Here is a 16,831-nt window from a genome sequence, read left to right as displayed (position 1 = left end):
TATGGGCAAACAGGAAAATAAAAGTGAAAACGACTGAGTTAGCTGCAGAAGCCAGTATTTTCAGTTTCTCATGTTGACCTGGCTGACACAGTTGATTTGATTTTTTTTTTTAATTTCATTTAACTATTTTAGTTAAAAACAATTTTAACAAAAGCAAATCTGATTTTAAAAAACTTGAATGTTCAACTAAATACAAAAATTCATAGGCTTTTTTGTTAAAATATATGTTTGCTGTTGAGGAAAAAAAATCCAGGATACTTAACTTGTTATTTAATTAAATAAAACAATTTAAATGTCTGTCTGGTGATGTTCTCCTCCTGATACAGCATGGCAAGAAAATCCTCCAAATATTAATGATAGTTCACCTCCCAATGACTTCATAAATATCTGCTTCAATTACCTTTGGTAAATGAAATAACCAAACAGTCATTCATTTTCTGATAGAGCTGTAAAACTAATCTGAAAAGTTTTCTAAATAAATCACTTTAAAAATGTATAGTGTGTACCTTCTAAAAACGAAACCTACATCTATCTCTGAGTTGTGAAGAACATGTATTGTTATAACAACCAACAAGAATGCACTTTTATGTAGAAATCCATGATTAAATCGAGTCTTCCTGACTAGTGATTTAAATCAGATCTACCCATGTCAGGGTCCCATAAACAGTCCAGGCAATTCTTAAGTAATACTGTGATGCTTGAGGTAATTCAGTCAATTATCTTCTTATCCAGTTCATTTTGTGAATTTCAGTTCTGTTGGTTGAAGTGCTGCAAGGTATTTAGGTGGGGAAGATCCCACAGGCATACACTTTGAGGTTACTGTGATATTTGTTCACTTTATCAGTAAAGAAATAATATATTGCCCATCTGTCAGCATCTCCTTCTAACTGATGCTAACTTAATCAACATTCATGGCGAAACCGTGGTATTCTTCAGCATACGTTTTTTTTTTATTCAAACATTCAGGTGACAGAGTGCACACACTAACTATTCTTAATGATCACTGTATAGGAATAGAAGATTATTGCTACATCACAGTATAAAAGATTATCTCTGAAATTATTATAGAGACTAGCCACTTTTGGAAAACCTTAGGCACACCAACTAAAATAAACTATTTAATTTATTACACACACCCACCTACCTACAAGAAATGGAAAATATGTTAAACTCTCAGGGTGAAAAAATAACTATAACCCATGGTAGGCATGTACATTGCAGTTTTAACTTGTTTATATATTGGCTTGGCAGAATTATTTTTATTTTTTATGTTTTCAGTGGATAATAGTTTTATTTTTAGCATTTTTTCTGATTTTTTAAAAAATCTATTTAAATTTTCACATTTGTGGGAATTTATGGGGATGGAGTCAGACAGTGGGAAGAGTCAGACAATAATTATTTAATGACAGTAGATGTTGAGATTTATAACTGTTAAAACACAAATCGTCAGTATCACATGTCAAAATATACAAATTAAATATCCTTAAATAAAACACTAATTAGTTCTCCAGCAGCACTTTTCTTTCTTTATCTGTAAACTTTGATTATTGATGGAACTGTGTTTTTTTGTTGGTTTATGTGTGTATGGTAAAATTGACTTCTACTGACATTTACTGGTAAAAATCTAACCCTTTCAAGCCTGTGTGTGTGTGTGTGTGTATATATATATATTTATAACACAATATAAAAACTGAATATTAATATTAAACTGAAAAATTAACAGAAAATCAAAAGCTAACCAGGATGCTCAGTGGAATGATGAGATAGAAAGTCACTTGCAAAAAAATGAATGACCACAAAGATCAAGTGACTTGGGAATGTCAGAAAGATGCTATTAAAGAAGCTGCAGATAAATAAGTAGGGAAGAAGTTAATAGGTAAGAAAAACCCAAGGGTAACAGAAGAAATCATTGTTCTGATGGATGAAAGAAGGAAAGTAAAAGCACAAAGATAGATAACAGAAAAAGGGGAATATGGAAGACTAAATAAAATGATGAAAAAGAAATGGAGATTATCTGAGAAATACAAATAATCTGAATAATTGGATAAAGAGAATGAAGTGAGCGGTATCAAAATATAACTGTTTTCAGTTGCAGAAGTTAATTACATAGACAAGTTACATGTTTTCAAGTCACGACGGCCTGATGAAATACATCCTAGAATACTCAAGGAGCTGACTGAGGGGATTTGAGCCGTTAGCGATTATCTTAGAATAGTCATGGAAGACGGGAGAGATTCCAGAGGACTGGATAATGGCAAATATAGTGCTGTCACGGTTCCTCCCCCACTCTGAACTCTAGGGTACAGATGTGGGGACCTGCATGAAAAACCTCCTAAGCTTATCTTTACCAGCTTAGGTCAAAACTTCCCCAAGGTACAGAATATTACACCTTGTACTGGCCGCTACCACCACCAAACTAATACTGGTTACTGGGGAAGAGCTGTTTGGACGCGTCCTTCCCCCCAAAATACTTCCCAAAACCTTGCACCCCACTTCCTGGGCAAGGTTTGGTAAAAAGCCTCACTAATTTGCCTAGGTGACTACAGACCCAGACCCTTGGATCTTAAGAATAATGAACAATCCTCCCAACACTTGCACCCCCCCTTTCCTGGGAAATGTTGGATAAAAAGCCTCACCAATTTGCATAGGTGACCACAGACCCAAACCCTTGGATCTGAGAACAATGAAAAAGCATTCAGTGTTTTACAAGAAGACTTTTAATAAAAAATAGAAGTAAATAGAAATAAAGAAATCCCCCCTGTAAAATCAGGATGGTAGATATCTTACAGGGTAATTAGATTCAAAAACATAGAGAACCCCTCTAGGCAAAACCTTAAGTTACAAAAAAGATACACAGACAGAAATAGTTATTTTATTCAGCACAATTCTTTTCTCAGCCATTTAAAGAAATCATAATCTAACACATACCTAGCTAGATTACTTACTAAAAGTTCTAAGACTCCATTCCTGTTCTGTCCCCGGCCAAGACGACTACAGACAGACACAGACCCTTTGTTTCTCTCCCTCCTCCCAGCTTTTGAAAGTATCTTGTCTCCTCATTGGTCATTTTGGTCAGGTGCCAGCGAGGTTACCTTTAGCTTCTTAACCCTTTACAGGTGAGAGGAGCTTTCCCCTGGCCAGGAGGGATTTCAAAGGGGTTTACCCTTCCCTTTATATTTATGACACGCCCCCCAAATCTCAGCTAGGGTGAAACACTGGCTGGGATTTCTTCCTGGAGCTCTAGGAAAACAGAGTTAATAAGACACATGCATCTCTAAATATACTACCAAGTACATAAAGACTAACAATATTTTCCACATCTCAAGGACGATTTTAACCAGTTGATTCTGGGAAACTTTCACGGGAGAGTGCATCAGCCACTTTGTTAGAAGCTCCTGAGATGTGTTGGATGTCGAAATCAAAATCTTGGAGAGCTAAACTCCACCAAAGAAGTTTTTTGTTAGTTTCTTTGACGGTGTGAAGCCACTTTAGTGCAGCATGGTCGGTTTGAAGGTGGAAACGCCGTCCCCAAACATATGGGCGTAGCTTTTCCAGAGCGTAGACAATGGCATAACATTCTTTTTCAGTGACTGACCAGTTGCTTTCCCTCTCAGACAGTTTTTTGCTGAGAAACACTACAGGGTGGAATTCTTGATCAGGTCCTTTCTGCATTAAAACTGCTCCCACACCACGCTCGGATGCATCTGTGGTTACTAGGAACGGTTTGTCAAAGTCTGGGGCCCTTAGTACAGGGTCAGACATGAGTGTCGCTTTAAGCTTGTTAAAGGCCTTCTGACACTTTCCGGTCTACTGAACAGCATTTGGCTGTTTCTTTTTGGTTAGGTCTGTCAGTGGGGCAGCGATTTGGCTGTAGTGCGGTACAAATCGTCTGTAATAACCGGCCAAGCCTAAGAAGGATTGAACCTGTTTCTTTGACTTTGGGACAGGCCACTTTTGGATAGCATCCACTTTGGCCTGTAGGGGGCTGATAGTTCCTTGACCCACCTGGTGTCCAAGGTAAGTCACTCTGTTTAGGCCTATTTGACACTTCTTAGCCTTAACAGTTAGTCCTGCCTCCCTTATGCGCTCAAGGACTTTTTGTAGATGTTCCAGGTGGTCTGCCCAGGAATCCGAAAATATGGCCACATCGTCAAGGTAGGCGACTGCATATTCTCCTAATCCCGCTAGGAGACCATCTACAAGTCTTTGGAAAGTGGCGGGTGCATTTCGCAGCCCGAAAGGGAGTACATTAAATTCATACAGCCCGAGATGTGTGATGAAGGCTGACCTTTCCTTGGCAGATTCATCTAGCGGTACCTGCCAGTACCCCTTGGTTAAGTCCAAGGTAGAGATGAACTGGGCCCGTCCCAGTTTCTCTAATAGTTCATCTGTGCGTGGCATTGGATAGTTGTCTGGGCGAGTTACAGCATTTAGCTTACGGTAGTCCACGCAAAAACGTATTTTCCCCATCTGGTTTGGGAACTAGAACCACTGGAGATGCCCATGCACTTTCAGAGGGGCGGATTACCCCCATCTGTAACATATCCTGGATCTCCTGTTCTATAGCAGTTTTAGCTTGAGGAGACACCCGGTAAGGGTGGACCCTAATTGGGTGAGCATTACCTGTGTCAATGGAGTGGTATGCCCGTTCAGTCAGTCCTGGGGTGGCTGAGAACGTTGGCGCGTAACTAGTGCACAGCTCCTGGATCTGCTGTCGCTGCATACGCCCAAGGGTCATGGAGAGGTTCACCTCTTCCACACCACCAGCACATTTCCCTTCGTAATAGACACCTTCAGGCCACTCAGCGTCGTCTCCTCCTTGGGCTGTAAACTGACAAACCTTTAATTCTCTGGAATAAAAGGGCTTTAGAGAATTAATATGATACACCTTAGGCTTTCGGTTGGAGGTGGGGAATGCTATGAGATAATTAACAGCTCCCAGGCGCTCCTGGACCACGAATGGCCCTTCCCACGATGCTTCCATTTTATGGGCCTGGAGCGCCTTTAAGACCATGACCTGGTCTCCTACTTTGAAGGAACGCTCTCTGGCATGTTTATCATACCAGGCTTTTTGCTCTTTTTGAGCATCCTGTAAGTTTTCTCTAGCAAGGGCTAAAGAGGTTCGGAGGGTGTTTTGTAGGTTGGTTACAAAGTCCAGAATGTTAGTTCCTGGAGAAGGTGTAAATCCCTCCCATTGCTGCTTCACCAACTGCAATGGCCCCTTAACCTCACGGCCATATACAAGTTCAAATGGGGAAAACCCTAAACTGGGATGTGGTACAGCTCTGTAGGCAAAGAGCAACTGCTGCAATACTAGGTCCCAATCATTGGAGTGCTCATTTACGAATTTACGTATCATGGCCCCCAAAGTTCCATTAAACTTCTCCACCATGCCATTTGTTTGATGATGGTAAGGAGTGGCAACCAAGTGATTTACCCCATGAGCTTCCCAAAGGTTTTTCATAGTTCCTGCCAGGAAATTAGTCCCTGCATCTGTGAGGATGTCGGAGGGCCAACCTACCCTGGCAAAAATGTCTGCTAGTGCCTGGCACACACTTTTAGCCCTGGTGTTGCTTAGAGCTACTGCTTCCGGCCATCGGGTGGCAAAATCCATGAAAGTCAGTATGTACTGCTTTCCTCTGGGTGTCTTTTTCGGAAAAGGACCCAGAATATCCACAGCTACTCGCTGAAATGGAACTTCAATGATGGGGAGTGGCTGGAGAGGAGCTTTGACCTGGTCTTGGGGTTTTCCCACTCTTTGGCACACCTCACAAGACTGGACATAGGTAGAAACATCCTTGCCCATTCCCTCCCAGTGGAATGACCCCCCCAAACGGTCTTTGGTCCTGTTCACCCCAGCATGGCCACTAGGGTGATCATGGGCTAAGCTCAAGAGCTTGGCCCGGTATTTAGTTGGAACTACCAACTGTCTCTGAGGATGCCAGTCTTCCTGGTGTCCCCCAGAAAGAGTTTCCTTGTATAAAAGTCCTCTTTCTACAACAAACCTGGATCGATTAGAAGAGCTGAGAGGCGGTGGGTTGCTCCGTGCCGCCGTCCACGCTCTCTGGAGGCTTTCATCTGCTTCCTGTTCGGTCGGGAACTGTTCCCTTGATGCTGGAGACATCAGTTCCTCATTGGATTGGGGACATAGGCTTGGTCCCTCTGGAAGCGATATAGGGGATGGAGCTGTTTCTGTTGACGGTGAACCGCTCTCCGCTGGTGCACTATGTTGGGATTCAGGCTCCGGCTGAGCCTCTTGTGTAGGGTTATCGGCTGCTGCCAGTTCAGGTTCGGTGGGGCCCTCTGGTGTTGAGGTTGCAAGTACTGGATTCAGTGCTGGCACGGGGTCTGGTGTTGGTTGTTTGGCTGGTTCCGGTTCTGGGACTGGTTCCGTCTGGGTCTCTGGGACTGGATCCACTACTGCTGTTGCAGACATTGGCCTGGGGTCCGGGTCCATCACCTCTGACCGGGCCCTGATAGAAGTTTCCGGAACAGAGCTAGGCCCCACGGCTTGTTTAGCCTGGCTGCGGGTGACCGTTCCCACCCTCTTGGCCTGCTTCACGTGATTGGCCAAGTCTTCCCCCAACAGCATGGGGATGGGATAATCATCATAGACTGCAAAAGTCCACATTCCTGACCAGCCCTTGTACTGGACAGGCAACTTGGCTGTAGGCAAATTGAAAGAGTTGGACTTGAAGGGTTGAATCGTCACTTGGATCTCTGGGTTGATTAAATTGGGGTCCACTAAGGAAGCATGGATAGCTGACACTTGTGCTCCGGTGTCCCTCCACGCGCTGACCTTCTTCCCGCCCACACTCACAGTTTCCCTCCGCTCCAAGGGTATCTGGGAGGTATCTGGGCCTGTGGACCTCTGGTGTGATTCCGGTGCAATGAACTGTAATCTGTTGGGGTTCTTGGGGCAGTTGGCCTTTACATGCCCCAGCTCGTTACATTTAAAACATCGTCCAGCTGACGGGTCACCGGGGCGAGGTGGGTTGCTGGAGAACGGGGTGGTGGGACGATAAGGGGTCTGGAGGGTTCTTTGGGAGGTAGGTGGGGCTTTGGGCGGCCCCCGGTAATAGGGTGGGGTCTGGGGTGGTCCCTTCTGGTCTCCGCTCCAACTGCGACCAGTTTTCTTCTTCTCGGCCACCTCCACCCATCTGGCTCCAATCTCTCCTGCCTCGATTACAGTTTTGGGTTTCCCATCGAGGATGTATCTTTCTATTTCCTCAGGAACACCCTCTAAGAATTGTTCCATTTGCATTAGGAAGGGCAAATTTACTGGAGATTCAACACTTGCTCCTGATATCCAGGCATCCCAATGTTTCACAATGTGGTAGGCATGTCGGGTAAATGACATGTCTGGTTTCCACCTTAGGGCTCGGAACCTCCGACGAGACTGCTCAGGTGTTATCCCCATTCTGACTCTCGCCTTGGATTTAAACAGTTCATACTTGTTCATATGTTCTTCAGGCATTTCAGCTGCCACCTCAGCTAAGGGTCCACTGAGCTGCGGCCTCAGCTCTACCATGTATTGGTCAGTAGAGATGTTGTACCCAAGGCAGGCCCTTTCGAAGTTTTCTAAGAAGGCCTCAGTATCATCACCTGCCTTGTAGGTGGGGAACTTTCTGGGATGGGAAGTGGTACCTGGAGAAGGATTGCTAGGGTTTGTTGGTATATTCTGCTGGTCCTTTATCCTCTCCATCTCCTCCACATGCTTCCTTGCCTCCATTTCCCTCTTGTGGGCAGCCTCCTGTACCTCCTTCTCCAGCCGCATGAGTTCTGTCTGTCTTTCATGTTCCCTTTGTTTTTCCTCAGCCTGAAATTTGGCTAATTCCAGCTGTAGTCGAGCCGAGGATTTGGCCATTCTAACCTCTCTGTTTTTAACTAACTTTACACCCGAGGTTTAGAAATAAACAAACAAAACTTGGCTGTAAAATTTTGCTGTGCTGGAATAGAATACCTATTCTCTGATAGTGATTGTCAGCCTACAGAAAAAGACAATTCCCTTGTCTCTGCTCTGGGCCCAAATTAAAGGAAAAAACCTCCAACTACTTGGAAACCTGCTTACCCAGCCCAAAGGAAAAAAAAAATTCTTTTCAAACCTGTGCTCCTTGTAAAACAAAAAAAAAATCAAAATCCTAAAAAAAACCCTGCCACTTTTGTCTCCAGGCAAATGGGTAGAGCACACACCCCCTATTTACTTTTAGGAAGAAAAGAAAAAAAAACCTCTGGGTTGGAAGACTGTGAATTTCCCTGCAGGACTTAAGTACCCTGCCTCCAGGCAAAGAAAACCTGCAATTCACAAGATAATCCCCTTTTGTCTCTGCTTGGCCACAAAGCAGAGAGAAACCAAGCTGCTTTCAGTTTCAAAGCTGCTTCCTGGACTTCCTAAAAATTCCTTTTTAAAATCTGTATTTCTAGTTCAAAAAATCTCCACTGGATCTCAAAATGATTTCAGGTTAATCCCACCACTGTGCCACCATGTCACGGTTCCTCCCCCACTCTGAACTCTAGGGTACAGATGTGGGGACCTGCATGAAAAACCTCCTAAGCTTATCTTTACCAGCTTAGGTCAAAACTTCCCCAAGGTACAGAATATTACACCTTGTACTGGCCGCTACTACCACCAAACTAATACTGGTTACTGGGGAAGAGCTGTTTGGACGCGTCCTTCCCCCCAAAATACTTCCCAAAACCTTGCACCCCACTTCCTAGGCAAGGTTTGGTAAAAAGCCTCACCAATTTGCCTAGGTGACTACAGACCCAGACCCTTGGATCTTAAGAATAATGAACAATCCTCCCAACACTTGCACCCCCCCTTTCCTGGGAAATGTTGGATAAAAAGCCTCACCAATTTGCATAGGTGACCACAGACCCAAACCCTTGGATCTGAGAACAATGAAAAAGCATTCAGTGTTTTACAAGAAGACTTTTAATAAAAAATAGAAGTAAATAGAAATAAAGAAATCCCCCCTGTAAAATCAGGATGGTAGATATCTTACAGGGTAATTAGATTCAAAAACATAGAGAACCCCTCTAGGCAAAACCTTAAGTTACAAAAAAGATACACAGACAGAAATAGTTATTTTATTCAGCACAATTCTTTTCTCAGCCATTTAAAGAAATCATAATCTAACACATACCTAGCTAGATTACTTACTAAAAGTTCTAAGACTCCATTCCTGTTCTGTCCCCGGCCAAGACGACTACAGACAGACACAGACCCTTTGTTTCTCTCCCTCCTCCCAGCTTTTGAAAGTATCTTGTCTCCTCATTGGTCATTTTGGTCAGGTGCCAGCGAGGTTACCTTTAGCTTCTTAACCCTTTACAGGTGAGAGGAGCTTTCCCCTGGCCAGGAGGGATTTCAAAGGGGTTTACCCTTCCCTTTATATTTATGACAAGTGCCCATCCATAAAAAGGGGAATAAGGATAACCCAGGGAATTACAGACCAGTTAACTTAACTTCTGTACCGAGAAAGATAATCGGTACAGCAATTATTTGCTCCATTAATTTGAAAACACCGAGGAGATAAGCTGCTAAGTAACAGTCAGCATGGATTTGTCAAGAACAAATCAGGTCAAACCAACCTAATAGCTTTCTTTGACAGGGTAACGAGCCTTGTGGATAGGGAGGAAGTGGTAGATGTGGTATATCTTCACTTTAGTAATGCTTTTGATACTATCTCGCATGACCTCTTCAAAAACAAACTAGGGAAATACAATCTAGATGGAGCTATTGTAAGGTGGGTGCATAACTGGTTGGAAACCATTCCCACAGAGTAGTTATCGGTGGTTCCCAGTCAAGCTGGTAGGGCATATTGAGTGAGGTCCCACAGGGATCAGTTCTGGGTCCGGTTCTGTGCAATATCTTCATCAGTGATTTAGATAATGGCATATAGAGTACACTTATAAAGTTTGCAGATGATACCAAGCTGGGAGAGGTTGCAAGTGCTTTGGAGGATAGGATTAAAATTCAAAATGATCTGGACAAGCTAGAGAATGGTCTGAAGTAAATAGGATGAAATTCAATAAAGACAAATGTCAAGTACTCCACTTAGGAAGGAACAATCAGTTGCACCCATACAAAATGGGAAATGACTGTCCAGGAAGGAGTAGTGCAGAAAGGGATCTGAGGGTCATAAGCTAAGTATGAGTCAACAGTGTAACACGGTTGCAAAAAATCAAACATCATTCTGAGATGTATTAGCAGGAGTGTTGTAAGCAAGACATGAGAACTAATTTTTCCACTCTACTCCGCACTGATTAGGCCTCAAATGGAGTATTATGTCCTGTTCTGGGTGCCACATTTCAGGAAAGCTGTGGACAAATTGGAGAAAGCTCAGAGAAGAGGAACAAAAATGGTCTAGAAAAGATTGAAAAAAATTGGATTTGTTTAGTCTGGAGAGGAGAAGACTGGGGGTGGGAGGTACATAAGTTTTCAAGTACCTAAGAGGTTGTTACAAGGAGGAGGGAGAATAATTGTTATTCCTAACCTCTGAGGGTAGGACAAGAAGCAGTGGTCCTAAATTGTAGCAAGGACGGTTTAGGTTGGACATTAAGAAAAACTTGTTGACAATCAGGGTGGCTAAGCACTGGAATAAATTGTCTAGGGAGGTTGTGGAATCTCCCTCATTAGAGATTTTAAAGAGCAGGTTAGATAAACACCTATATAGAATACTCAGTCCTGCCATGAGTTCAGGGACTAAACCAGATGACCTATCAAGGTCCCTTTCAGTCCTATGATTCTATGATATTTGTGTTTTATTGACCTCAAAAGATATTTGATAGAATCTATCACTACAAATTGCTCAACATATTTCGAGCTTTAGGGATTGATGGATACAAAAACTCTGAGTAATAAAACTATATTGGAATCAGAAGGCAATTGTAATGGGAGATGCAAATGTGAGAGATGGGGTGGTATAATGTCAGTGACTTTATTCTACATTTATAGTGAGTGTTTGATTAAATTAGTAGAGGAAGGTTTAAGATAAATGGAAAATAGGTTAATAACATTTGCTATGCAAGTGACATAGTGCTGTTGGCTGATTCAGAAGATAGTCATTTGAAGTTAGTAGAGATTATAGATGAATATGGCAAAGAATATGGTCTAGAGTTGAATGTGAGAAGACAAAAACTATGGTGGTATGCAAGGATCCTGGGAAGACCTGCAAGATTCCAGTGAGTGACACAGCCATACAGCAAGTGAGAAATTATTGCTCCTGAGGAAGCATCATTACAGAAGCTGGGAGCTTGGAACCTGAAGGCAGCACCAGAATAGCAATAGCAAAAGCAAAAGAGACATTCTGGAACAATAAACATTTGATGAGAAGGGACACACATCTCAGGACTAAATTCTGACTGTTAAAAACTTATATATGGTCGGTGTTAAATTACGACTGTGAAACGTGGACATTCAAACAATCAAACTACAGTCCTTCAAATTATGTGGTTATAAAAGAATTTTGAAAATATTGATAAACCATGTAACCAGTGAAAAAAGTATTGGCAATAGGAACTCAGCAAATACCAGTCAGAGATCGTATGAAAAGAAAGGTTTGATTTGCAGGGCACGTTTTTTAAGGAAGTCAGCAGATGATGCATGTTTGCAGGCCCTGAAGGGGAAAGTTGATGGCTGAACAAAAAGAGGAAGAAAAAGAAAAAGATCTTGGATGGACACTATGGTATCCTGGGTGGATCAAAAGGACTTTTGGCTCACAAAGAGATGAGCAGGGGGTTGTACAGAATAGGCTGCCATTGTTGCCAACCTCTAGTAATGGAGATCTCGTATGAGAAGATATATTGCATATATATTACTGTGATTATTATTTATTGTAGTAATAATAATGGCTTCTCAGTCTTCTTAAAGAATAGATGAAGTCTACTGTGAGAGTGAAACTGGAGTCAGAGTTTTCCTAAAAAATATTTTTTGTATGTACAATGTTATGTCTTAATAGTTTTTCTCTTCTCTCAGACAGTGGTAATTTTAAAACTCTAATCTGAATTGCACAAATTAAAACTCATGAGCCGTGTACAAAACCATAAAATAACCTAGGAAAATCACTAATAGACTTTGTTTAATAAGGTTAATGCTGCAGAAGTACAAAACTATATATCCTCTTTTATCACACTAAATAATACCTAAAATTAAACCTAAATGTTTAAAGATATGAACATTTTCAGAACAGCATCTAAAAGCCTTGAGTCAGCTGATGAGGCTTCTGTTGTCTTGACCTTAAAAGAAAATTCTTACAAGTAAATAAAGCCATCTGTAAAAGTGCAAACAAACCACACAAAATCTTTCTGTTTTAGGTGTTTTTCTAGAGTATATGGGATCCAGCGCTTTTGTATATATGGTTAGATTTAAGCACAAGTGTGAGAGTTTGCAGGATTTGGGCCTTATAGTGTATAGCAATGATTGTAGTATCTGAACAAAAGAAAATTAAAAAATAAAAATCCACCTCTATATTTCTGAAAAACAGTAGATGAAAAACATAAAATGTTAAACTAAATACACTTGATATTTATATATTATCATATCATAAATTGATATATAAGGAATATATTTGTCATTATGACAGATTTTATTTTTTACAGCACAATATCCATCCAAACATAACCTTTCCTCCAGCATCTATACAAAGGAAATAAAAATCAAATAATAAATAACATGCAACTGTATATGTAAGTTATTTACAGTGGTATAATTTTGAACCAAACATTGGAAGGGACAGATTGCTGGTTGAACAGACAAAATTGTCCCCCTTCACTTTCCCAACTGGCTTTGAGTAGCAATGCAATGTACGGTTCTATCACACATCTACATTCACAGAGTTATGTACTAAGTGTGAGTGATAGTAATGTTTTATAAAACAAAAATATATAAAAATGTATAAACAAAAAGTGTATATCTCTCCCCCACCCTTGGTTTAGTCTCTCTTGTAATATGGTGCAGCTTGTGGAGGGAGGTATTTAGGAGTAAACAGTGTGGCTTCTGACAGCGACACTTCTGGATATAAGGGTCAGTTCTACCCTACCGTCTAAAACAGGTGTGGGCAAACTTTTTGGCCCGAGGGCCACATCTGGGTATGGAAATTGTATGGCAGGCCATGAATGCTCTCCCAATTGGGGTTGGAGTGCAGAAGGGCATGAGGGCTCTGGGGTGTGGCTGGGGATGAGGAGTTGGGGGTGCAGGAGGGTGCTCTGGGCTGGGACTGAGGGGTTTGGAGGGTGGGAGGAGGATCAGAGGTGGGGCAGGGGGGCAGGTTCCAGGCGGCACTTGCCTCAAGCATCTCCCAGAAACAGTGGCATGGCCGGGTGGCTCTGCGCTCTGCCCTGTGTGCAGGCACAGCCCCTGCAGCTCCCATTGGCTGCGGTTCCTGGCCAGTAGGAGTTGCAGGGTGGCATTTGGGGTGGGGGCAGTGTGCAGAGCCCCCTGGCTGCCCCAACGTGTAGGAGCTGGAGTGGGGATGTGCTGCTGCTTCCGGGAGCCGTGCAGAGTGGGACAAGACCCCAACCCCGCTCCCTGGCTGGAGCGCTGGAGCGGGGCAAGCCCTAGACCTTACTTCCCGGCGGCAGCTCAAGGGCTGGATTAAAATGTCTGGGGCTGGATGTAGCCCCTGGGCTGTAGTTTGCCCACCTCTGATCAAAAACTGGGTTGAAAGTTGTGGGAAGATATGTACTTCTGCATGCCCTAAAATTATACCTTTTTTGGCTAATGTCCACCCTTAAGAGGCTTTTTATCTGTTTGTACGCTCTTTATTTATTTTATTTTTACAGAAGAGGTGTTTTGTAGACAATATGATTGTTAGTTACTTTATCTTTGAAGTGTTTTTAGGGTTTTGACTGGGTAGGGTATCAAAATATTTCTATAACCTTATTTGTTAAAATTACAAATCAGTTAAAAGCAGACTTCAGCAATCATGGAAAAATAACCTCTCATTTATAATGCCTAACTGGTTTCAGATTGAAATATTTCTTTAAATAACTTTTTTCTTCTAATGTATATGCATGGTATATGATCTCTTGCAGTTTTTCATGAGTGCTGTACATCTGGCACTTTATTTTAAATAAATAAAAACCAGAAAATAAGAGCACTGAAAGTTTAAAAATAAAACCACTTGTGAATTACATGGACACTGATAACATCTGAAAACAGGGAAAGGTGCTGTAGGTCCAGCCATTGACAGTCTCCTTTAATTGCATTCCAAACATGGACAGAACTCTCTAGTCTACAGTTGGTGTAGGTCAGGGGTCGGCAACCTTTCAGAAGTGGTGTGCCGAGCATTCATTTATTCACTTTAATTTCAGGTTTCGCATGCCAGTAATACATTTTAACGTTTTTAGAAGATCTCTCTCTATGTCTATATATTATATAACTAAACTATTGTTGTATGTAAAGTAAACAAGGTTTTCAAAATGTTTAAGAAGCTTCATTTAAAATTAAATTAAAATGCTGATCTTATGCCGCCGGCCTGCTCAGCCCGCTGCCAGCCTGGGGTTCTGTTCACCTAGGCTGGCAGCAGGCTGAGCGGGGCCTGTGGCAGGACCCTGGCTGGCAAGGGGCTGGCAGCCAGAACCCCAGACCAGCAGCGGGCTGAGTGGGGCTGGCGGTCTGGGGTTCTGTCCATCGGCTGCTGCCAGCCAGGGTCCTGGCTGCCGGCCCCACTCAGCCCGCTGCCAGTCTGGGATCCTGGCCCTGCCCACATAGAGTGGGTACCTACCTTCTCCCTGGTTCTAGCCCATTCTCTTCCTCTCTCTCTTTGCACTGAGCTGAGGGTGGGAGTGCACTGAGCACATGGCTGGGGGTGAAGGAGCAGGCTGGGGGTTGGGGTGTCCAGGAGCTAGAATGAGGGAGGGGGCTCAGGATTGGGGCAGGAGGTTTGGGTGTGGAGTGCTTACCAGGGCAGCTCCCATTTGGTGCGAGGGGTGCAGGTGGGAATGTGTGTGGGTGTGTGTGCAGGAGCTCCTGTTTGGTGTTCGGGGGGGGGAGGGGGAATGTGGGTGGTGCAAGAGTCAGGGCATGGGGTGTGGAGGGGCTGGGTATGGGGGGTTCAGGAGTTGGGGCTGGGGTCATGGGGGGGTGCAGGGGTCAGGGCAGGAGGCTGGGGTGTGTATGAGGTGGGCACAGGGGGCTGGGGTGTGTGGGGGGTCCTGGAGTCAGGGCTGGGGTCGTAGAGGGGTGCAGGGGTCAGGGCGGGGGTTGGGATGCGTGGGGGGGTGCAGGGGTCAGCAGGGGGGGACTGGGTATGTGGGGGGGTGCTGGAGTCAGGGCTGGGGTCGTGGGGGGGTGTAGGGGTCTGGGCAGAGGGCTGGGGTCGTGGGGGGGTGTAGGGGTTAGGGCAGAGGGCTGGGGGTGTGGGCTAGGGTCTTGGGGGTGCTTCAGCCCCCTGTCCAGAGCGGCTCACGGCAGGGGGCTGGAGGGGATATGCCCCGATTCCACCCCTGTCCCCACCACTTCTCTGCCTCCTCTACGGAGCAGAGAGTGCTCTGCGGCTCTGCTTCTCCCCCTCCCTTGCAAGGGCCATCAGCTGATCGGCAGTAGGGAGGGAGAGGATGAGGGGCAGGAACGCAGCACGCTGGCAGAAGAGGCTGTGGAGGGGGGGAGCTTGCCTGCCCTGCAGCAGCAGCCGCCGGCAGGACCAGGCTTCTTCACCCTGCCCCCATGGGGGGTGTTGTGGGGGGGGGGAGAAGAGCAGGCTGGGGTGGGCGGGGTTTGTAATTGCTCACTCCTGCCTGCCGGGGTCCCGGCCTGGGTTCGGCAGCGGGCTGAGCGGGGCCGGCAGCTGGGACCCGGCAAGCAGCAGCGTGCCATTAAAAATCGGCACGCGTGCCATAGGTTGCCGACTTCTGGTGTAGGTGATAATCGTTTATTTAACATTGTTTGCAACAACTGTATTTTAGTTGAAAGTTATGTTTGCTGTTGAAACCTGCCATAAGACCAGAGAAGTACTTTCTTTATAGTGCTATTCAAAAATTGTTTTAACAGGCCCATTTTTTTTAATATGGGTCAATCAGTGGGAGACGTTTGTAAAGACTTATCTGTTAGAATTTAACTCTTTTCTCATTCTTTCTCTAATACTTTCTTCCAGGCTGACTCCTCAGTAGAGATTGGGAAGGGCAGCATAAGAGAAGCCAAACGTTCAAGCTGATAATTCAAGAAAACTTTTCTCTGAATTGAGGGCTCAGAGTGGAGCCATCATGAGCGATGTTACCATTGTGAAAGAAGGCTGGGTTCAGAAGAGGGGTAAGTTCCAAATATAAACAGAAAATTCTTCTAAAGTGTAGCACTCTTATCAGTAATGATATTGTGCAGCTGGGAATATGAAAAGACTAATACTTTGCTGTAATGTTGTTTCCCAGTTAATAGCAAGTATCCTCTCTCTCTTAATGCGACAGTCCAGACTACATGGGGACTGACACCTTGATCGTGCAAACAGTTAGGCACGTGCTTAGTAGTATATATGTGAGGAGTCTTGCAAAAGTTGATGGGACTATTTGTATGAAGTCAATGTGCCTAACTGTATTGCTGAACTGGGGCCCATGTGCATAAAGTTACAACTGTTTTCCAAAATAAAGAGCAATTTTGTATTAATTGAATTAAATTTAGCTTTTGGGTTGACTGTTTATAATCGGTCATTGAGTGATGTAACAGATTGAGGAATGTTAGTGTGCTTGATCTTTGATTTAGAGTTGTGCTATTTTCATTTTTAAGAAACATTTCTTTTATGAAGTTTACTTTTTAATTTTTGCTGATCTGGGAACAAATATCTCTGTCATGGAGGTCAGTTTAAAATTATTTTCTTAATACTAAAATGTATCCATAGCA

At 43.7% G+C, this 16,831-nt stretch overlaps 1 protein-coding gene across 5 annotated transcripts in view; it reads left to right on the top strand.

Annotated features, from left to right (window-relative positions):
- Window positions 1-16,831, top strand: part of AKT3 (AKT serine/threonine kinase 3) — a 272,181-nt gene that overhangs the window by 17,213 nt on the left and 238,137 nt on the right. For all 5 annotated transcript variants that reach the window (XM_084623741.1, XM_084623737.1, XM_084623739.1 and 2 more), the window contains exon 2: window positions 16,095-16,249. In XM_084623741.1, coding sequence (XP_084479867.1) covers window positions 16,204-16,249 — 46 coding nt within the window. In that variant the 5' untranslated portion in view covers window positions 16,095-16,203. The remainder of the gene's footprint in view (window positions 1-16,094; window positions 16,250-16,831) is intronic.

Source organism: Lepidochelys olivacea (assembly GCF_965140295.1).
Source record: "Lepidochelys olivacea isolate rLepOli2 genome assembly, chromosome: 3".
Taxonomy (NCBI): Eukaryota; Metazoa; Chordata; order Testudines; family Cheloniidae; genus Lepidochelys; species Lepidochelys olivacea.
This window is presented reverse-complemented; position numbering and strand designations above follow the sequence as displayed.